General features: G+C 52.3%; 6 protein-coding genes across 6 annotated transcripts; 2 read left to right on the top strand and 4 right to left on the bottom strand.

The window, feature by feature from the left end:
- Positions 1 to 135: 135 nt before the first annotated feature.
- KD926_005835 (fungal specific transcription factor domain-containing protein) lies at positions 136 to 2412 on the bottom strand (the record flags this gene model as incomplete). Its single annotated transcript, XM_053097907.1, has 7 exons — positions 136 to 303; positions 352 to 849; positions 921 to 1464; positions 1539 to 1782; positions 1935 to 2092; positions 2281 to 2335; positions 2394 to 2412. The coding sequence occupies 7 exons, from the start codon at positions 2410 to 2412 to the stop codon at positions 136 to 138; spliced, it is 1686 nt and encodes a 561-aa protein (XP_052960873.1).
- A 1933-nt stretch (positions 2413 to 4345) lies between these two features.
- Positions 4346 to 5722, top strand: KD926_005834 (transferase family protein; the record flags this gene model as incomplete). The annotated part of the gene is made up of 1 exon (XM_053097897.1): positions 4346 to 5722. One exon carries the CDS (start codon positions 4346 to 4348, stop codon positions 5720 to 5722), a length of 1377 nt encoding a protein of 458 aa, XP_052960872.1.
- A 306-nt stretch (positions 5723 to 6028) lies between these two features.
- On the bottom strand, positions 6029 to 7977 carry KD926_005833 (MFS general substrate transporter; the record flags this gene model as incomplete). The annotated part of the gene is made up of 4 exons (XM_053097885.1): positions 6029 to 7168; positions 7230 to 7540; positions 7595 to 7670; positions 7726 to 7977. 4 exons carry the CDS (start codon positions 7975 to 7977, stop codon positions 6029 to 6031), a joined length of 1779 nt encoding a protein of 592 aa, XP_052960871.1.
- A 1155-nt stretch (positions 7978 to 9132) lies between these two features.
- Positions 9133 to 10616, top strand: KD926_005832 (FAD/NAD(P)-binding domain-containing protein; the record flags this gene model as incomplete). The annotated part of the gene is made up of 2 exons (XM_053097874.1): positions 9133 to 9697; positions 9808 to 10616. The coding sequence occupies 2 exons, from the start codon at positions 9133 to 9135 to the stop codon at positions 10614 to 10616; spliced, it is 1374 nt and encodes a 457-aa protein (XP_052960870.1).
- A 738-nt stretch (positions 10617 to 11354) lies between these two features.
- Positions 11355 to 13670, bottom strand: KD926_005831 (uncharacterized protein; the record flags this gene model as incomplete). Its single annotated transcript, XM_053097863.1, has 6 exons — positions 11355 to 11994; positions 12094 to 12267; positions 12333 to 12404; positions 12459 to 12676; positions 12739 to 13468; positions 13540 to 13670. 6 exons carry the CDS (start codon positions 13668 to 13670, stop codon positions 11355 to 11357), a joined length of 1965 nt encoding a protein of 654 aa, XP_052960869.1.
- A 1539-nt stretch (positions 13671 to 15209) lies between these two features.
- Positions 15210 to 21563, bottom strand: KD926_005830 (beta subunit of fatty acid synthase; the record flags this gene model as incomplete). The annotated part of the gene is made up of 4 exons (XM_053097852.1): positions 15210 to 15650; positions 15701 to 15816; positions 15864 to 16346; positions 16403 to 21563. The coding sequence occupies 4 exons, from the start codon at positions 21561 to 21563 to the stop codon at positions 15210 to 15212; spliced, it is 6201 nt and encodes a 2066-aa protein (XP_052960868.1).
- Between the last annotated feature and the right edge of the window lie 789 nt (positions 21564 to 22352).

Below are 22352 nucleotides of genomic sequence, written 5' to 3'. Positions count from 1 at the left end.
CTGTCATGACCTGACATATTATTAGAGTGACTCTCCAGACCTATTACTGATTTGTCCAATATTATGCAGGGCGCGCTACGGCTGAGCAGGTCCGTGACCATCTTTTGATTTGATTCAATGGAACAACCACAGCTATTATGACACAGATAACTGCGGACTTTGAATAGGGTTCTTAGCTCGGTCCAAGTCTTGCAAACATTCCAGTAGTTCTCGCAACATGCCATCGAACGACGAGTCGAGATACCCATGTGCCGTGAAGAACTCGGTACACATCATCAGGGGAATTGGCGTTAATGGATGGACCTGCATCGTTAGTTTTCACATTAATCTCAAGGACGGCAAAGAACTCACTTTGAAATATCCCAGCTGGCCCTGCAATTTAACCAGATTCACAACCTCATGCGCCGCCAGAATACACAGTCTCTCATACTCGATAATCCCCAACAAGTGATCCCCTGTTTTCCAAACGATCGACTCCAGCACGTTGTGCAAATACAGCACCATCGTCTGTGCGACTATTCGCGCAAATATAAGCATGGAATCAACCTGCGTGGACGTCGACAGGACTTGAATGCGATTGCTCAACAGTTCATGCAACCACTGGTGTCTTGTCCAAAGTCCATCAAACACGTCACCATTGATCTGCTCCACGGCTAGCTTCTGACGATGCGAGAGCGCTCGTCCACAGATAGTCGCAAGAATAATGCATTCGCCAAATGAAGAGATGACCATTCCTCCTACATTCTCACCTCCGAGACAACTCCGCGCCATCACCTCGGCCAAAAACCGAGTTACGACCGGCTGACCGGCCTGGAATTCTTCCTCGGGCGCTGGCAGCCGCGTTGAGATCTGCTTTTTCTTGTCAGCTGTGTTTGTTTGCATGGTCACTCTAATCACTGGGCTGCCGACTCCATACATACCAATTGCTCATTCAACGTAAACGGCAACCCATTATGAAAACTTATGAACCGGTCCAACGAATACGCCATCCAAAAGGTTCGTCTTTGCTCTTCCAGCCCGGTCCAATCCACCAGCCCATCTTGTTCTCTCGCCATCGTAATCGGATTATTTGGATCATCGAGCTCGTAAAGACGCATGCCCAGCACTAAGCGACAACACCGCCCAGCGCTCATCCATGCCTGCTGCGGCGATAGATACATGTACTCGTAGATAGAAACCAAGACCCACGCCTGGGCTTGCTCGATGCCGGGTCCCGAGCTAACGCCCATGGTCATTGATCGGGGAGTCCGTACGTCAAGACTGTCCAGCATCTGCCGTGTTTCTTGGTACAGCGTGTCGCGGAAGGATTGAAATTGGGCGGAAAGGGACGCTGCGACAGTCCACATGGCATACTGCAGACAGGTCTGGGCGTCGGTCTTCTTGCCTTGTTTGGCCCAGACGTGATAGCGCCAGCGTTGTAGAATGGGGGCGAATGGGTGTACACGGTCGAAGTAGAGTTGGTCGCTGGTATCATTAGACACATTCACAGTGATGAAAAGGGGAGGGAGAGGAAGGAGGAAAAATACAGGGGGACGTACAGATCAGCTCGCATGAATTCAGAAACTAGTCCCGTTGTTCGGGGCTGGGAGTCAAATGAAGTAGGCGATTTGATGTCCGTTCCGCGGTCGTCAGAAAGACAATCATGGAGAGAGTCAGATAGTGATGGCAGATCTTTGAGAGGATCGTCCTCCGGATCCATGTCTACTAGAGACCCGTTGAATAGGTTGGCCATTTGATGGTTAATCGCCGGATGCTGATCGGCAAGACACCGTTCCAGAGCGGCTGTGTCTCAAGTAATCAGACTTGCTATCGTAATGGCAAATAGGAGACGATAGTCTATAGACTATATGAAATAAACGTACCAATCCTCGTCCGTAAAGTCCTTAATTGTCCCTTCCTAGGCCCCCTAGGTAGTCTAGTTGTATTGATCTTACACTCAATACCCGTCTCGAAGCAAACCTGACACTGGGGGCGACGACGATCACACCGAACCTTTCGACGACGACACTCTTCGCAGGCCGATCCGGGTCGCTGGCGAGAGATAGTGGGGGTCGAAACCATTTTAGCCTCTTCCTCGGCCTTCGCAGTTCGACTGTCGGTTCAAACGGAGTTCAGATCTAGTTCATGTCCGGTCTTGCTAATCTATGTGATGTCTGGGCTGCGGGTCGCTGTTTCTCTACCGCCGGGCGTGGTAGGGGGGCAAAGGAGATTAATGATTGACGCTGTGCAATGGAGGCCAGATGATCTACTGGGTGGGAGAGAATATAAAGAGTGAAGTACCAGACAAGAGGTGGGATCAGAACAGGGAAGCCAGGTGGAAAGAGAGACACAAACTCTGGTTGGTCAGCATCAGGACGAAAGTAAGGCCTGGTACGAACTGCTGTTGCGCTTACGCTGCGTCGCGTTGAACATGCTCTGAGCAGTGGTGCTATTTGCTGGGATGAACTACACGATAGAGTTCAAGTTATCGATTATCTGGCTGGCTACGACCTCGCTGTCTGTTCTTCTGGGAGATTCTAAGTTCTGCTGCACTGCAGCCTCCAGAGACTCTCTATCGGTCCTCTTAGGTAGCCAAAGACCGTGATTCATGAAGTTCTACATTGATTATGCTCTAGCCTGATCCAGTATCTTCCTGTCCAATCGCATCTGGCAAGCATGCCGAGTCAGATCAGATCAAGACAATCTGGCACTAGAAGGACAACGAGAACAAGAGCCACGACCAGACCCGACCGCGATCCCAGCCCACAGGACCAGTGTCTGCTGGGAAAGAATCGATGTTGATGACACTGCGTCCAAAACTGATTGAGATACGGCCTGGCTCTGCAAACATGACTGGTCCAGAACGTCTGTCGGGTTCCTACCGGTGCCCTGTGGCAAATAGTGGGTTTTCCACCCTCTCAGGAACTGGTCTGGTCGGGCCTAGTGGCTCTGTTTATTCTTTGACTTCTTGTGGATTGACATCTGCGCGATATCAAATCGGCCTGCAGGGGTTGTCGATCCGCATGGTTGATGGATGTTGGAGAATACGGGTTGGCTGGTGGCGGATTGGGCTGGCTCGTTTAATTATGTGATCGGATACCTGCTCTAGCACTGTTAGAGACTTAACACACCAGGGACTCATTATCGTCAAACTCAACTTAAGATAAAACATCCTCACGGGAGAATACATGCATCGCTCCGCGACTGCAGCCCACCAGCATGGCCCATTACGACCAGTTCATCCAACTCCTGCCGTGCTCTTTTCAGAGTCCCATCAAACAATACACTCTCAAACACAGCATCGAATAATCTCCTGCTGTATGCCCAATTCGTGGCACCCTTCATCGCAAGAGGACTGAGAGCGCGGGCAATAATCTATCGCCAGGTTTCACGATCGACGACACAGCGTCGGCCTGGGTTCCGACTGTTCGCCACCATCCAGTCATATTCAAGGGGCGTGTCTGACAGGTTGGCAGTGGGCTGGAGATTTCCGACTCGGGTTAAACAAATCAGGGATTCGGCGCTGATTGAGGACTAAGCAGGTTTGATCATCTGAAGTTTAAGTGTGGATTTCCTGCTGGGTGGCTGGATGGCTAGGACCATCGGGGGTTTCATGAGCAGGTGGATCTAGGATCAAGGGATCTGTGGAGATTAATGAGATGTAAGGAGGTGGGTGGCATGTGTAACTCTGGTCGGGACAGGGCAGAAAGTCTATATGGTGATAGAGACACTTAATGGAGCGGCTAATATATGACAGTTTTCTTAACTGTTTCAACGGTCAGGGTCTACTGACCTATGAGTTTGAACAAGCAATGTTTGATACAGTGTCACCATGCTTAGCTTGTCGGCAGTCAGTCGACGAGAAGGACTAGTCCGTCTACGAGAATCAAATGATGGACAACTCAGCATAGCCAGTATACATTCCAACATGGACCAGCTGGTATACAACCCAATGAGTAGATTGTTGGCTGTTCGAATACACTCTGCCAGGATGTACCTTGGATGTCGTCCCTATATACCCAGTCATAACGGCGTCCTTGCACAACAATGGCATTCTTTTGGCCAGAATGGAGCCAACGTACAAGGCAATATGCATGCAGACACGGACTCCAGGAGAGGCTATTATAAGGCAATCTCCATAAGCGGCTCACGACGATGACTACTCCAAGATCATCTCGCCCAGTCCGGGTCGGGATATTTCTGCATCTTGACTGCGTCACCGTGCGTAACCCTCTCGTGTCCTAGACTACTGAATAAGGACAGCAATCGCTGCTATCTCTGGGCCTTCCCGCCTTGCTATCCTCGTTCTGTTGCTCTTACTTTCTTCCTCGCTATAGATCTTACTCCTCTCGCACTATTGTCCGCTATGGAACCAACGGCCGTAACCTACGATCATATCCAGGATGTCATCGGTCAGCTCCCAATTCTCAAAAGTTATACTCACGTCCTCCTCTGCTTCGCTCTAGCCGAGGACCGGCGTGCCTCTATTTTAGCCTCCCTGGAGTCTGCCGCCCACACGGTCGTCTCTGCCCTGCCCTTCCTCTCCGGAAAGGTCATCAACGAAGGTGCTGGACCCAATAACTCCGGCGTGTTCAAGGTCGCACGTTTCCCGCAGCAACAGTCCCCGGATCATCGTTTTGTCCGCATTGAGGATCGTTCCACTGTCTGTCCCTCGTACGATGAGCTTCTCGCCGCCCATGGCCCGTCTGGCATGTTACCGGGCTACGTGCTCGGTCCCAGGAAGGCATTCCCGGAGCCGTACGACGAGAGCGAGGACGACCCGGCCCCCGTGCTGGACATCCAAGCGAACCTGATACACGGTGGCCTACTCCTCGATCTAGCCGCTCAGCATAACATCATAGACGCCAGCGGCATCTTCCAGATCGCCAACCTCCTCGCCACCGCCATGCGCGGCGACCCGATCCCCAAGGCTCAGATCGACGAAGCCAACCGGCCCCGTCGAGAGATCATCCCTCTGTTAGGGCCAGACGAGCCTCTCCTCGACCACTCCGACCTGCGTCCTCCCTTCGTGATCAAAGACCTTCCGCCCCTAGCCGCCGTCGCTCCCTTCCAATGGCGCTACCTCCGCATTCCCTCCGCCGCCGTAGCACGTATCAAAGCCATGGCCGACGCCAACCCGGAAGACTTTGACCCTTCCACACCCTTCATCTCCACCAACGACGCCCTCACTGCCTTCATCTGGCAACGTGTCACCATCATCCGCCTCGCCCGGCTGCAAACCCCTCATGCCATCTCACGCATTAGCCGCGCCGTCGACTTCCGTCGCGTCATGGGCCTCTCCCCAGCGTACCTGGGGCACATGATCCGCGTCGCCTTCCTTCGTCTCTCATTCAACGACATTGTCAATTCCAGCCTCTCCCGTCTCGCATCCCTCCTCCGTAAAGGCGTCCTCGATATCACGAACGAATACTCCCTCCGCAGCTACGTCACGTATATTGCGAACGAACCAGACAAGGCAAATATTGCATACGGAGGCGGGTTCGATCCCAAGACGGACCTATCGTGCTCGAGTATTGCGCATATTCGCGTCCCTGTGTTTGGGGACCTGGGTAATCCGGGGTTGTTGAGGAGGCCGACGTATCGGCCGTTGCCCTGTTCGGCGTATGCGGCGCCCATGTTAGATGGTGAGGGCATTGAAGTGTTGATTTGTTTGCTTGGGGAGGAGATTAAGTTGCTCAGGGATGATGCGGTTTGGAATGACTTCATTGAATATGTTGGGTAATTGGATACTTTTGCTGTTTGCTGGAAGGTGGGCTGGGTGGTCCTACTACCGTGTCTTTATTTTTATTCTGATCTCATCAAGTCTATACGTCTTGAAATTATGTAGCCTGTTGATATGTCAATATGACAAAGGGTAGTTCTTATCTGGGAGTTTATGCATGATCGCGGATTCCATTCAGGCCTGTTACTTGTTCAACATATTTGTCTTCTATCCTGCATAATTAGCTCTTTATCCCATCGTTCATCCTATCCACGTCGTAGCCTCTATACCACGCACTCCAAACTAAAGCACAGGTCCTCCCTACTATCAAAAATCACTATTCCTCCTCTCTCTCACTTTTCCCTCATCACCCCCCTCTACCCCCTCCTCATCCCTTTTCCCCGTATCCACTTTAATCTCCACCTCCTCCCCCAACGCCCGATTCAAATCATACTTCTCAACCCACATACTCATCACCAACCCAATCCCAGAAACCGCACACATAAACCCCAGAATAACCCTCAAACTATCCGTATACGCCTCTTTCAGCTCCTTCTTCCTCAGCCCTTCCGCCCCGGCATCCCCCATCCCTTTAACCACGGTCACCAGGGCCGCCGCATCACGACTATACTCTAGAGCATGTGGAGCTAATTCCGGATACCCCAGTAAATTATCCTTCATGCGATTCTGGAAAATCACGCCCCCCACAGCAATGCCGATCGCCTGACCAAATGCTCTAAAGAACACCACCATCGCGACCGCGACGGTCAGGTTCCGATTCGTCGACGAGGCTTGAACCGTGCATACGATTGCGGCTGTTAAGATTCCCAGCCCGAGGCCAGGGGTGATGTTCAGGAAGATCCAACCCGCGGTGCTAGTTCCGGGCTTGAGGAGGCATTGAATACCCAGGCCGATGGTCGAGAGGAGCCATCCGACCCAGAGACCCCATCTGTAGCGACCCGTGACGGTGATGATCACGCCGCAGAAGATGGCGCTGGGGGCCACGGTGAACGTCTGAGGGAACAGGGCGACTCCGGTTAGAATGGGGTCGAATTCTTTGACGGCTTCGTAGTACAGAGGCATGTAGTAGAGGGCGGACCAGAGGATTAGGCCTTGGAGGGAGGATGCGATGAAGGCGATTACGGCGCTGCGGTTCGTAAAGACCGAGTGTGGGATCATCGGCTCGCGGGGAATGTAGATCTCGTAGATTATGAAGATGAGTAGTCCTACTGCACCGAGTATTAGGGGGACGAGCGTTCGCCAGGAGGACCAGGAGTACATGATCCCGCCCCAGGAGAGGGGAATTAGGAAGGAGGAGATGCTGCCGACGAAGAGGATCGTGCCGAGGTAGTCGATTCGGAGGAGCTTTTGCCGGAGAGAACCCGGGGGTTTGGGAAGGCGGAAGAAGAAGACGATGAAGAGTGCGGAGAGGCCGATGAAGGGGAAGTTGATGTAGAAGATCCATCTCTGTGATCGATTCAGTGTTAGTATATGGGATGTGAATAGTGCAGGAGCAGAGAGGACATACCCAGGTGACATTCTCCGCGAATCCGCCACCCACAATCGGTCCGAGTACAGAGCCTAGACTATACGCTGCGCTGAGGACTCCATAGTAATTCCCGCGTAGACGCAGCGGTACGAGATCTGTCACGACCACTTCCGAGAGCATGGCGATTCCGCCGCCGCCAACGCCTTGGATGCATCTGCCGATGAGGACCTCGGTGAAGTTGTGCGCGAGACCGGCGACGAGCGCGCCCACGAAGAAAAATACGATAGAGATGATGATGAGCGGCCGTCGACCGAAGATGTTGGAGAGAGTGGCGGTGCTGGGCTGGAAGACTTGTTTTGGTTAGAACGGTTGAGAACGAAATGCAGCGAATGCAGAAGACTCACCCGTTGAGCAGAGCAGAAATGAAGTCCCGCTCCAGAAGGCTTCCATTGCAGAGCCATTCAATTCGGCTGCCATTTCCTGTGCTCATTGTTAGCGCCTGTGCCCTTCGCGCAGATACAATTGACGGACATACTGGCAACGCCACCGAGATAGAGGTCCCATCCAGCGAGACCATCAACGTCAAAACGGCCAGAGTAAAAAATATGAGTTTCCCTGATAGAGATAGCTTGAAGCCATCATAGTTCGCTGTGCCATCTGCATTCCCCTCCGGAGAAGTGTTCTGCTCCTGCGTTCTAGACGCAGCATCTTCCGTGCCATTCTTCTTGCCAACCTCTTTCTCGATCCCAGGCTGAACCCGTTCATCAGTCTCTGTGATCTCACCCATCTTGAAAATAAGCTTAAAACTGATTAAACGATTCACTACCTACCTATTCAAGGCCAAATCGGGACAAGAAAGAACAACCCCAACGCTTGGTATGGTCCTCCCCCGGAGTGGGGTAACTATCCAGCCAAGGCGAGCCAATTCAGACGATCTCCGACAGGAGAAACATATTCCAGCCCTTTTTCGCATCCGTGTTACAGGGTGCAACGTCTCTCGGACTGAAAATACTCCGCCTCGATTGCCTAGAAGTAGGGCACAGCTGGCCACGGGACCGGGCGCGTGCGAGCCAATCAAGCAAGCTTCAGCTTCAGCTTCAACTTTCAAGATAACACACGCTGACTACAACTTACCTACCCAATAGCTACCTCATGCGCTCCTGCCTTCTCCTCAATTCTCCGTCCCCAGATGCTGATCCCTTCACCACCCAATCCTCCCCCTTCCCTTAAACCGGCACTGACAACTTCGGCGCCCGAACAACGCCGTAACACAACCCCTAAAGCCCCCTGTCCAGGACAGCCCACCAGGGAAAATAACTCATATCATACATGCGCTCCCGTAACACTGACTCGGGACCGTGCAGGTGAGAAAAGTTTCGGTACGCGCCCCGAGCCATTGGAGACTTGCGCGGATTTCGCGCTGACTGGTCTTTTCTGGACGAGGGATTTTTAACTCACCCGTTCGGATGACTCTGGGGCTTGGGGTCTAGGCTATTCTAAGCATTAAGTGTAAGCGTAGGGCCTGGTACTGGTACGGGTGTTTGAGGCTAGGTGGTCCCGAGAAAGGAGCCGTTAGGGAGGCCATCGGGACCGGGGGTTTGGCCGTGTTCTTGGAACCGGGAGAGATATGAATAGGATAGGCTAGGTTTCTCAATGCTGAGTTGAGTGTAGTCAGCAATTATGGCCCTGTATAACCTCGTATGACCCACGTTCTTGTCTTCGCCCTCCCTGGGTGATTGAGCTGATCCAGGTTAGACACACACACACACACACACACACACACACACACACACAGAGAGAGAGAGAGAGAGAGAGAGAGAGAGAGAGAGAGATACACACAGAGACAGAGACAGGGAACGAAGACAGGGAACGAAGACATTCCCAAACATCGCAATCCAAAACCCTCCACCTCCAAGAACCCAATTCACCAAGCACCTCAACCATGGACGCCATCGACCCATCACTCACGTCCCCCTCGTCCCCTCCACTCGAAATTGCGATCATTGGTTGCGGCATTATCGGCACCGTGCTTGCTCTGGGCCTCCTAAACAACAGCCCATCCCCGTCCGCAATCCGCGTCAAGATCTATGAGCAAGCGGCCTCCATCCGCGAGATCGGCGCTGGGATCGCATTCACCGCCAACGCCCGGAAATGCATGTTTATGATCGACTCGCGGCTTCCGGAGTGCGTGCGGGCCGTGGCCACTGCGAACGGGGACCCGGATAATCCGACGAATTATATGCAGTTTGTGGATGGGTATACGCATGACCCTGGGAATACGGAGGTAGGGCAGGAGTTGGAGGGGAGGACGGTGCATAAGTTGCATGCCGGGGAGAGAGGGTTTGAAGGGTGTCATCGCGCGCAGTTCCTAGAGCAGGTGATGAAGCTGATGCCCGAGGGTGTGGTGGAGTTGAGGAAGCGGTTGGTTAGGTTAGATGAGGAGGGTGGAGAAGGGGGGAGGGTTCAGATGAGTTTTGAGGATGGGAGTGTCGAGATTGCGGATGCTGGTATAGTATATCTCTTTCTTCCTCTTCCTCTTTTTGCCTCCTATCTATCCTGCTCCCTCCACTTATCTTGTTCAGCCGTGGCTAATAAAAGACATGATACCCACGAACAGTCATCGGCTGCGACGGTATCAAATCGCTCGTCCGCCAACACCTCCTGGGCGCAGCCAACCCGAGTTCCCACCCTCACTACACACACAAGATCGCCTACCGCGGACTTGTTCCCATGCCCCAAGCCATCGAGAAACTAGGTCTCTACCGCGCCACGAACCAACACATGTACGGCGGCCCATCAGCGCACCTCCTCCATTTCCCCGTGATGCAGCAGAAGCTGATGAACGTGGTTGCGTTCGTCAATGACCACGACGGCTGGCCTCTTCAAAAACCCATGTCTCAGCCCGCCACGCGTGACGAGACCGGGATCGCGTTCCAGGACTGGGGTCCGACTGTGCGCGCGATCATCGACCTCTTGCCGGATCAGATGGATAAGTGGGCGGTGTTTGATCATTTGGATTATCCGGCCAGCGAGGGGTATAGTAAAGGAAGGGTTTGTTTGGCGGGAGACGCGGCGCATGCGTCGTCGCCGCATCATGGGGCCGGTGCTGGGATTGGGATTGAAGATGCCTTGGCGTTGACAACAGTGTTGGGGCTTGTCCAGAGGGATTTGATGAAGGGGGGAGGTGTAGAGAAGGTTTCCTTGCTGGAAAAGGCATTCCAGGTGTTTACGAAGGTCAGATATGAGCGGTCTATGTGGCTGGTGAAGAGCAGTCGCGAGGCGTGTGAGATCTACGAGTGGAATCATCCTGAGTTTGGAAGTGATATGGCCAAAGCGCATAAGGATATTCGTCGCAGGTCGCATAAGATTTGGTATTTTGACATTGAGGGCATGTTGCGGGAGCTGGAGGACGAGTTTCGTCGGTAGTAGAATAGATCTTGTTGAGGTAGAGAAAATACATCGAGTTATTCACTATCGGGAGTTGGATCCAGGGATGCAGATAATACCACGGATTTTTTTCAATTTCCACGTCCCGCCTACTGGGGACAGGGTCCACGCTAGCCGCTTCGGGAAGTATCCTGCCTTGCTGTCTGCCTTAGTGCCTAGCGCCACGTCTTTTCTCTGGTTGGACCTGTGCACTGTTTTCGAAGAATCAAAACATCATTTTCAGAAACAAGAAAAAAGGGAAAGTGTTATATGAGTACTATTCTTCTACGAGAACTTTTAAGCGAAGCGTCATTGAAATAAAATTAACTCGCATATGCTATTGTACTCCGCCTTGTCAGGCAAAATGTATTTTTCTCCCGCCATACTGCGATAGTGATGGTCTATTCTCAATTCGGACTCAACTACAGTCTTACGGACACAGGAAATGCAATTGCAAACAGTAATTCACTAGACGAATCCAACTAAATTTGATAATCATGAAAAGATTTTTGTTTTCCAGAAAAGGAGGTCTCTCAGGCAAAGACGGAATGCGTGGCAGATCACAACATGACCACCCCAGAACCAAACTGAACATATAATCTTGTCATGAGATTCCATATTAGATACATTACAATTTACAATCATATAGCTATGTACCTACAAAATAAATCATATTGGTCCTTTCCTACGCCAGAAGACCCGAACAAATTCACATAACCAAAAAGAAACCAGAACTCATCACCGGTGCGTGGCCCCATTCCCGACATCCCCGTCCGGTCGCCACCAGCCCCCAGGCGCAGATCCCTCCGGAGACACACTCGAGGTAGTAGTGGAATACTGTGCCCTCGAGGCAGCGACGGCTTCCGCTTCAGGAGACGATAACTCGACCAAGGGAGCGGGATCGAGCTCACTGGGTGAGCGTTGATGCCTCGTACCCGCGACTCTCTGCTCGTCGCCTTGCGTATGTTGGGAAGCGATACTATCGCCCAAGAGAGGAACAGGATCAGCGGGTGTGTTTTTGGGGTCCGTGTAGCCGAATCTGCCTGCCGTGGGGGATGAAAGTGACGTTGGCGGCTCGCTGGTCGGGGCGGTCGTGGCGTTGGCAGCCTCGGCAGCTTGCTTCTTCTTGCGTTGCCGTCGTAGAAAGAACCATACAACACCCACGATGATGAGAACACCGGCGACGCCGCCGATTACGCCGCCAACGATCGCGCCGACGGGCTTGGAGGACGAGGATGAGTCGGCTGGTCCGGTGGCGGTCGGAATGGCGCGCGTTGGGGATCGCGTGGCAGCCGTGTACTGGCGGTCGAAGTAGGTTTGGAGATCACGATCGTTGAAGCCGCCGGAGGGCGTTTTGACTTTGGCGTTGCCGGTTCCGCTGTACGTATTTGGTTAAGCATGAGTGATTGTCAAGAAGTAGGTAAAGGAGTAGGTGAGGGTAGGAGGATGGGGATGTTGAGGTTGTCAGGACACGTACGTTCCTCCAATCACGTCGGAAACCTCCGAAGGGACTTTATAGCTCGTCAAATTGCTCTTGAACGAGGCCCAATTTTGGTGGAGGGAGTTCTGCTTCCCCAGATCCATGTTGTGCATGCCGTAGATGGTTGGCACGTCGCACGACGAGCTGTTGGTGAAGGTGCCGCCCATGACGCTGTTGAGAGGTTAGAATGACAACATCTCACATCAAAAAAAGATATCGCAAGGGAGAAAACATACAGCATCTGTGCTCCAACCACATCGCAGGACAGAGAGTGGTGAGGATATCCGGTTCCGGGGCTGGGCGGATACCTGTCTTTTCATTAGTATAGGGGGACACAACTCCTGATAGCTGTGTAGACATACCATTTAATCCACCGAAACGACGGAAGCGACAGAATGTAAATATCATCGAACCCTAGACCCGCTGGCACTCCCAACCCCCCGTAGACGTAGATATTGTACGAGGATCGGTCGTCCGCCCAGACGACCCCGGCGCAGAACCGTCTGCGCTCCTCGGGCACCTCCCCGGTCGCTTTTTGCGTGTACCATTTGCTGTTGGCGATGTCATATAGCAGAATTTCCTGCATCTCATTAGCTTTCATACCCACGACAACAGAATGGCAATCGCGATCGGCTCACGCACATCCATCGGTTGCCCTATCATCGTCTTATTCTCTTTCGGCGTCTGGATACCCCCAAAATAAATCAACATGCCGCTGTCACTCGCTGGAACATACACCATGAAACCCTCAGCGCGACCGACAGAATCCGGCCCCGAGGAGTTCGTCCACGTATTCTTCAACATATCATACGACAGCAAATGCGAGAGCGCCATGGGGTTTGAATCGCCCCAGCCCGGAATCGAGGCATTGCTCAGCCATCCGCCGTAGTAATAGCCCACGGCGCGATCCTGAACCGTGACGCCAGCACCATAGCTGGCGCGCTGGATCCCATCTTGCGTGTCGTCTTCCTTGGTCTTATTCCAGGTGTTGTAGAGCGCATCATACATCCATAACGTAAAGTTCGCAGAGTCAGCGTTGTCGTCGAATTCGCCACCATACTGGTACAGGATCTTGTTGACCGTATCGGGCCACAGAATGCCGCCGTTCACGGAGGGGACTTTGCTAGGTTTGCTGAGGTTGGCATAGGCCTGGGGCATACCCTGATTGTTGACGTCAAAGTCGGCATAGAGGATTCGGTTGTCTGCGATGGATGACGTTAGCGAGAAGCTCCACTCCGAGCGTTTAGCAAGGATGAGACGAGACGGTGGATTGGTAGGTAGGGGGTCAAGAGATCTAGGTACTATACTGGTGTAATTCTCAGGATTTTGGTCGAGAGGACTGTAGTTCACGAAACCGCCATCGATAAACAATCTGGCACCCCGAGCTGGTCAGTGATTCATGAGTCACGAACTAAATTGTAACACGCAGAAAGAAATTCTTACTTATTATCAATCACCGCCGTTTGATGCCCAAATCGTCTACAAAAGTCCTTCAGAGGGTCCTTCCCCTTCTGAGCGGTCACTGGGACCAGCAACGCCAGGGCCGATACCAGCAAAACCCTGGGAATGGCCATGGGGTCGCGAACAAGGCAGGGAAAAGAAAGGTGAAGGGAAGAGAGTAAGACAAAAGAGGGGACACGACCAGAGGAGAAAGGTGATCATCGCCCGACCCGAGATCGACGGTCTGGGCGAGAGGGTCATTATGACATGCAATTATGGATGCCTCGTTGGAGGCAGGCCGAGCAACGTCGGTCTAGCCTAATAGAGTGTATTTTGGGGGGCGAAAGAAGCATTATCGAGGGATTGTGCAGCCTTGTCAAAACAAAGGCCCACATCGAGCCACACTACGGCCGTATTGGGATAAAGCTTGTATATTCCGGGGTCGTTTAAAGAGCAAGAGATGGGACCAAGCCTCGCGTACGTCGATTTAATTAAGAGGACAATCCTTTGATGGAAGTTGTCAGTTGATATCTGGAGAGTTGAAATCTCTGGTTTCCGGGAGCCATATTACCCTCACTACGGTCAGCAATAGGGCTTTTGCTCCCGCGGAAATGCTATATTACCCTCGAGACGAAAAACTCAGGGCATAGATGTATGTATTGAAGAGTTTTACTTACCGTGTCCAAGTGCGAACGAGAAGATTTCACCTAGTCTGATAATCGATTCCACGAGAGCATGGAGTACTTGGCTATATATTCTTTCCGGGGTTCTCCGTCTTCGTTATTATATCGTAGTATCCGTACCTTGTGGCGGTAAAAGGATCCGTCGGTCAGGATGGTGAAATTTCCGTCATTAATGAAGGATGAAAACAAGAGAAATCGTTTTTCAATAGCCTCGGTTTATAATACCGCGAGTGGGACCGCTAAACCGCTTTAAACGTTCATTGTTTTTGTTGCAGGTGGCACAGACTGCAGCGGAAATGATGCATCAGAGCTGATCTTTGGTCAAGAAGGGGAATTTGCGACAGTCAGCTTACGGAGTGCTTCGTACGATGTACGACCGAGGATCCCGGCACGAGTCGTCTTTCACGTACAGCAACGGTCAATACATGGTAATAAGGTACATCAAGGGGAACGATTGGTGAGCAGATGGATGGTCAGCCTAAAAGGCTGGAACAGCGCACCGCCGCTCAGTCTCTCAGTGGTGGTGCGACTATTTGAATCCTGACGTTGGCTTTGGCTGAAACGGAAACCTTCTCCTTTAATTTCTTCTTGTGGCATTTTAATGAGATTGCTTCGACCAGACCTGTATGCACACGCTGGGTTGTGCCATCTGGCGGTGGACATCCGTGCATAGGTGTTCGGGCGGTGATATCTGGGCCCGTTAGCCACATAAACACGATCAGGAAATGCTACAAACACAACATTTCTTACCAGCCTTACAGAGATTAGGTCGTTCCGAGGCCAGGACACCGGGGAAAGTACGTCCAAAACCCGAGTCCCAGCCCCAGGCTTTACATGCCGGTACTAGTGTGTAGACGATCGGCGCTCCAAGAACCGCTAGTTGACATTCACAAATCACAAACATCTATCCATGCAGATGTAGTAGCTATTAAAATAGATTATTCGTCCGAGTTGCATTCATCCTTGGTCTATCCTTGTTTGCCACCCTCATTACGATCCTCCCAGCATTTGCGCTAGAATCGGACTGTGCGTCAATTCATATGCCTCTCGTATGTACGCTTTGTCCAGCGAAAAGGGTTTCGCCATCAGGTTAGGAATATACTTGCCCACCAGCTCGTCAACATCTATGTTCCCATTGAGGAAACCGGGCTTTAGCAGACATTGTCGGAATCGATCAACGGTTGACCGCAGGTGGCTGGAATGGAACGGCACGTCTATCCCTTGCAGGGGAATAGTCGCCTTGCCGCGTTGAAGCTCGATGGGACGCGGGAGACGGCGGGCTTCCGCGAGCAGAGCCCGTATGACCCGTTGAAGTTCAGTCCCGCTCGCTTCTGCAGATTCCGATTCCATGGCGGCCCGAACTTCGTCGAACCCGTTGGCTGACTGTGCGATATGATCCATGAGATTTCCCAGAACATGCAAGTTGGTGGTCTGCCAGGCGTTAATGTGGTATACAGACAATATGGAGAGGAGGAGCCTACCGTTCCCGAGCAGACATACTGCTCTCCATCAACGTTGAAATTGACGATTTCCAGCAGCTCCTGGCTTTCGCGAGCGACAATATCGACCAGGCGGGCGAGTGCGGATTGATCGAAGACTTCACGATCAGCTTTGACTGACATAAACCAAGAAAGAGAAACTTACATGATCCAACACGCTTGGGATTGGCAGCTACCATGCCGTAGGTCATGCTGCCTTGTCCGTCCACGGACGCTTGCATCATCAAGCCCCGATAGAAAGCCAGTTCCGCCAGAGCGCCGATCGGAACGTAACGAGATAGCGCACTGAGAGCTCCGTATTCCCCGAGCGAGTGACCTGCATAGACTGCATCCCGAGAGACATAACCCTTGGTACGCATTTCGCCGAAGACCGCCGCCTCAAATATCAGGATCGCAGGTTGTGCAAATTGCGTCGAGTACAGGAGCCCTCGCGAGTCGGTGAACGTGTATGAAGTCGATGCCAGTGTGAGACCTGCGAGTACAGGCTTCAGGACCCGGCTGCCGTCTGGAAGTGTCGCCTCGGCCGTAATGGCGAGGTAATTCTGTTTGATCTTCCGGCCACGCTTGCCACCAAAGTTGACCGTGAGCGTCTTCGGGTTGTTTCGCACAATATCAAGCACCGACCAGCCTGTATTCCCAGGTTAGTGGTCTCAGCATCGTAAACAGCGGATAGAGATAACATACCATAAGCCTCATAGAGCTGCGCATCAATGTCGTCCCACAACGACTTTGCTACTGGACTTGAACTGTACAGATCCATACCCATACCTTTGCTCTGACTACCTTGGCCGGTAAACAGATATGCTGTCCCTGGTTGCTCAACCTCGGCTTCAGCTTGTAGAACGACTTCTCCGTTGTGAATGCGAATGACCTCAATCGAGAACAGCATTCGTCCATCGACCATACCGGTGTGATTGAGTTTCACCAGCAGCTTCTCCAACGGAAGCACCATGCCAGCGAAGGTAGCCTTGAACTGCCGGAGTCGCTCGCGCTCCCCTTCTAGTACGAGGTGTTCAAAGGCGAACGCCGCAATCGTAGACGTGCACATGCCATGGCAGATCGTCCCGGGGAGTTGAGCCAAAGTGGCGAAAATTGTCGACGTGTGGATCGGATTGAAGTCTTTAGATACCTGTGCGTAAGCATGGTTGCTAGCAGGCATTTGAATTTCCATTGTTGATGGCCCGGACCAGCCCGGCGTGTCAAGGTCCTCCCGCCCGCCCGACGCGACACCCTTGCGCTCCAGGAACTCAACCACAGGATTGCCGACGCACTCGTCACATTCGAAGTTCACTGTTCCCACTTGGATTCGATGATGGCCCTGAGCTTGGGAGGTTGCAGTTCCTGTCACTTTTAAAGTTTTGATCTTCGCCCCTTCATAGGTGATGTGGGTGTCCAAATTGAAAACGAGTGGTCTCCCTACCAGCGGGGGCGCGTTTTCATGCACGTGGAACCAACTTCGGTGTCGTAGAACCGAGTCGTCTAGGGATGACGACAAAACGAGCGTTCGTTCAGGTTCTTTAGTGTGTTGGAAAGTCGTCGAGTCTTTCCCGACCGACCCTCGAATTAGGAAAGTGGACGTAACTGTCATAACTGGCTTAGCAAGGCGACTGATAGTAGCCTCCACGACGATGACCTTCCCTGCATCCTCGGCGTATACCGCTCGAACCTGGGACTGCGACCTGACAACATCGCCAATACGTAGTGGTTTGGCATCCCGTTCATATTCAAACACATTCGAACGATGGACCAACCGAAGCAGATCGCCATTGACACCCTTTGCCACCAGAGGCCGCGAGATGGCCTCCCATGCTATCACGATACACAAGCCGATCGGAATGATATCTGTCTCCGGAAACATGACTCTGTGGTCCTGGAACGCGGGTCCCACGGCCATGATCATGTCATTGAGCACTTCAGGTGTAAGTGTCATATCAGGGCCATTAAAGATGTCGTGGATAGCAGTGTCTTTTCCCTGCGTGGCGCCAAACCAGACATTATTATAAAACTCGCATATCCGGTTTTTACGGGAGTCCATGACTTCGGTGAGTTTCGAAGGAACGTTTTGCGGATTGTATTGATAAAGGAGCCTCAGTGCCGTGGCTCTTTCGTCGGGGCGTACTTCGACCACGATGTCAATTCCGTTGTGGGATTTCAGGGTTATGGAAGATTGAGACCGAGGGGACTTTTCAGAAGTTATCGACAACTCTGACAGGTCTGCATTCAGGCATACCATTGATCGTGGATAAGTCGCGATAAAGTCACGGAAAGGATTCTTTTGTCGTTCCCGACCTTGGAGAACCAGCCTTTCGCCGAGAACTGCTTGCACCCAGAGAGGCACAGTTCGACAACTACCTAGCCCCATCGGAGACAGGGAGCGATCGTCCGTACACTCCGAAATTGTCACTGACGAGGGAAGAGACATCTCCTCCAACGGCAGGTCCTGTGCGGTTGATGAAACGGTTGACCAGGAATCTGGCGTGACCAGGCCACTATCGAGACCGCAGCTGACATCATCCTGGGTCAGGTCCCGCTGAAGAAGATCAAATAGGGTTGATGTGATACTGTCTAATATTTCTTTCGCCGATTGGCTTCCAGTATGGGAATACTGCGCCGCAACAGGACCATGAAGAATACAAACCCGTTCTGCGTCTTGGTCGACGACAGCTTCGATATCCTCAGACTGCCATAGGGAATCTTTCTTGAAATACAACTCGAAGTCATCGTTTAGTGCCGGGATAAAGTTAACGGGCTTCTGGCTCTGTCGCTTGGTGAGAAGCAAGAAGAATGACACATCCTCAGGGTTCAACAGATCGCAGACGCTTCCGGGGTAGGCAGCAAATAGAGTATGCATGAATGTGTCGGGATCTTCCCTGAGAACTGCAAGAGTAAGTCTCAGGTTGCCATGCAACGTCGCATGAAATCTCTCCAGTGCTCGTATAGCAAATGTCATGGTAAAATCAATGTAAGACTGGTCGATCCAACGGCGTTGATGGCGAATATACATCAGCTCAGTAAGACGGGTCAGGACCTCGCCATATGTCATGTTTTTGAGATCCACGGATATCCCTTGAGAGTCACGACCAAACCATGGCCTGGCAAAGTCATTGTTGAGTCGCTGAATAATCGAATCACGATGTTGGATGAGGTACTGCTTGCGATTCTTCCGAGGCAAACTGAAAACCGTTTTATCCATCTCAGCCCAGAGCAGAACCCCCCTGTTGGCGATCTTATGAATCGGCTCACCCATTTCAGATTGCACTGTAATGACGCCACCTGTAGAGCCTGTGTACGTGCCTTCCCAATTGCTATCTGGGGTGCCAGACGTGTGGCAGATTATGTCTTTCACGGCGGGCGAGGTATGAGCTTCCCGCGCAACCATCATGCGGCTACCAAGTAGGATGCCGTCAAATGGCATCCCGGGGTAACCCATGGATATAGACCATGATCCTGTAAGATAGGGGTAGATGGTTTCACCGGTTCCAAAACCACTACCTGCGACCAGATAGATGTTAGGATGCTCACGAATAAGGCCATATGTGCTCAGGATCGGCGCGTGGAAGTCCTCAAAAGAGTGGTGGCCTCCCCCGCGGCCTCCTGTCCATTGAAGTATGACTGGAAAATCGGGATGGTTCTTGGCAATGTTGACAACCTGGCGTATGGCTGCGACAGACCCTGGTTTGAAGCTGATGTGGCGTATGCCCAGAGTCTGGATATACTCTGCTACAATATCCGGAGATGGAACACCTGCCCCGATGGTAAGGCCATCTATCGGGATTTTCCTGTGCGATAAACGACGCAGTAAAGATACCTGCCACGTCATAGCTCGAGGATTGGCATATATGAGGTTGCAAGTGATGCCACGCCCTGGAGCGATGCTCTTCGAGAGGTTTCGGATCGCCGCGGCCATGTCGGCTGCGTTGTGGAAGCCACCGCCAGCCAGTTCAGCGTGATAGCCGGCATTCATAATGGCAGCTACGAAATCCCAATGAGTCGTCGTAGGGGTCATTCCGCCCACCATGACCGGTGGGGCACCCAATAGCCGGCTGAGGCGCGTTTCGATCCCCAAGGGATTCCCGGCTGTCAATCTCGGCTGAAATCGCTGACTCCAGCTCAGAGTCCTGGTCGACGAGCTCAGTAGATTGGGACAGAAAAGATCTCTCATTGTCCCCATTGTCGAATCTCGGGAGTCAAGGTCGGCAGCTTGGATGATGCGGATGCCCTGGCCATCCTTCACCCTTTTGAGCAACGGCGCCAGCCCACCTCTATCCAGAACTATGATGTGCGATATAGGGTGGAAACTGCTCTGCGTAGTGATGGCAGCCCCCGTCAATGCTGTGGGCCAGTCGCATAGTTCGCAAGTGATTGCGTCGAAAGCAGCACGCAGAACGTCCATGTTGCCTGCTCGAAGATCCTGACCGGTCCGCGTGTGGTATACAGGAATCAACAATTGATGTGGAAAAATGGGGCGGGTTGAAAAACGCAACTTTAATGAATCGGCAGCCGCCTGAAGGTACGGTGTGTGAAATGGCGTGCTGATTGGCAAGAAGGAACACTGGATAGTCGGCTTTCGGCTGCTAAAGGGGATTCGACTCTGATCATCTTCGAAGCTGCTGCTCGATTGTTGCAAATGCCTCTCCAGGTGGACCAAGGAAGCAACTGGACCAGCGACCACAAACTGGTCCCGGGCGTTAATCAATGATAAATGAACTTCTGACCCCTCCGAGAAACGTTTGTTGATGTGTGCAATAATCGTGTCCAATTGCTCTCTTATAAATCCACGCACCGAAAGCATGTATGATGGCGCGCTCAGGTCTCCTGCCCGCTCAGAGTGACCCATGGCTATTGCGGGGACTCTGCTCCACGGGGCATTGAAGTGACAGTCCCAGCCCAACCAGAACAACGCCTCCAAGATGAGCTGAGAGTTTTGGTAGAAAGAGTCCCATGAATCCGAGAGGGCGACGGCAATAGATACAAGTAATCCCTGTGAGTGACCCGTGGTCGCGCGCAAGACCTTTCGGAGTCCGCCGGGGGTGAGGCCAAGAACATGGCAAATAACCAGGTATCGAGCTAGACTCAACAGACCGATAGCAGGGACACTAACAGGGGAACTGGTTACGAACCCACCCCCGGGAACGCTTTCAGGATCTGACATCCATCTCTCGAGGTGAAATGGCCGCCCTTCGTAATAGTGGGCTGCTTCTGAAAGCTGCGAGAGCTTAAGGAGATGACCTCCCATTACCTGTAAAAAGCCTCGCAGAACTGGACCGTACGTGAATTGGAGCTCTGACAGCTCTTGAACACAGGAACGGCTCGCATCTCCTTGTCCGCCAAAGACCGCCATTATGTGGAATCGACCCCGTTGCGCCTGATGCAACAAAGCACTGTCAAGCCTGCAAGAGGTTGAAGGAGCATTATCTGGATCATCATCATCCCTAACAGCACAGGCTGCAAAGTACATGTGCAAAAGATGTTGGCGTCGCTCGAGAGTCACGGACAGACTACCAATGGCAGTGTGGATGTCGGTCTCGCCCCGCAGGAACTCAGATTCGAAGGCCCGCATGACAGCTGCCAGTGTGATGTCGGGAGCATTTTGATGAATGAGGAACTCGACGAAAGCAAGCCCCAGTTCAATTGGGGTTTGTAGCTCATCCGTACTGGTAGATTTAAACAAGGGACTAAGCAGAAAGACATGCTTGTAAGACTGTAGTAACGAGAATTGTTCGCTTGGGACGGACAGCGTGAATTGGATATCGTTCCGCTGAAAGCGAATGTCGACAGTGTTGGGTGCAGGAAAGACCGATAAGGAACGAGAAAGAGGAGGAGGAGAAGGGGCCGAGGGAGACATCGTGACCGGAGAGTCAGGTGACAGAGCAGGTACTTCTACCTCCGTCCGGGTCATCTCTCTCTGTCTTTTTCTCATCAACGAGAGTATTCACAACGACCACAACAACGACCAAAATAAACGAGTGAGCCCAACGGGGGTTGAAGGAACAAGATCTTGTCCTGGCAGCAGCATCCAGAGCCCTTCCTATTCAGTTCATCCTGTGTGGGAGAAACGGTGTCGCCGGGGAACTTGGAGGCGCGAAGAAAGAAATCAAACCGGACCAGACGAGGACATGCCGGCGATTCTTCCATATATTGGGGTTGCATTATCCCGGCGTTGTGTCAGCACCAGGCCCACGGGTCTCTTTCCTCCGGTGCATATATAAAGTGATTGGATGCCTGCAGAGATATCTCGGAGAGGACAACGCTTACAGGCCTGGGACACACCCCAGACCACTTGGAACAACCGGAAAGCTGACTTTTTCTTCCTCTCACAGTAACCTATCGGCACTGAAAGTCATCGCGTTGCCACCTGTCGTCGGAGTTCGGCCAGAATCCCTTTGGTTCCAATACACTGAATATTGACGTCTTCCCGCAGCCGGAGTTTCGCAAGCGGAGTTTTTAAAATCTGTCCCACCCGGATACGATGGCGTTCCAATAACCACCAAGACCCGTATCCGATCTGGATCGGCGTTTGGAAGGAGAGGTTAATTTAATTTTCGTCTCTCGGGGTCTCCATGGATTGCTCGACTTAAATTAAAGCGGCTGATCCGAGAATGATATACCGCGTTCGCTCGGTAGGGTGCGCTTT

This window comes from Aspergillus affinis (assembly GCF_023601865.1).
Source record: "Aspergillus affinis strain CMG 70 chromosome Unknown NODE_2_length_704391_cov_89_054091, whole genome shotgun sequence".
In the NCBI taxonomy this organism is placed as follows: domain Eukaryota; kingdom Fungi; phylum Ascomycota; class Eurotiomycetes; order Eurotiales; family Aspergillaceae; genus Aspergillus; species Aspergillus affinis.
This window is presented reverse-complemented; position numbering and strand designations above follow the sequence as displayed.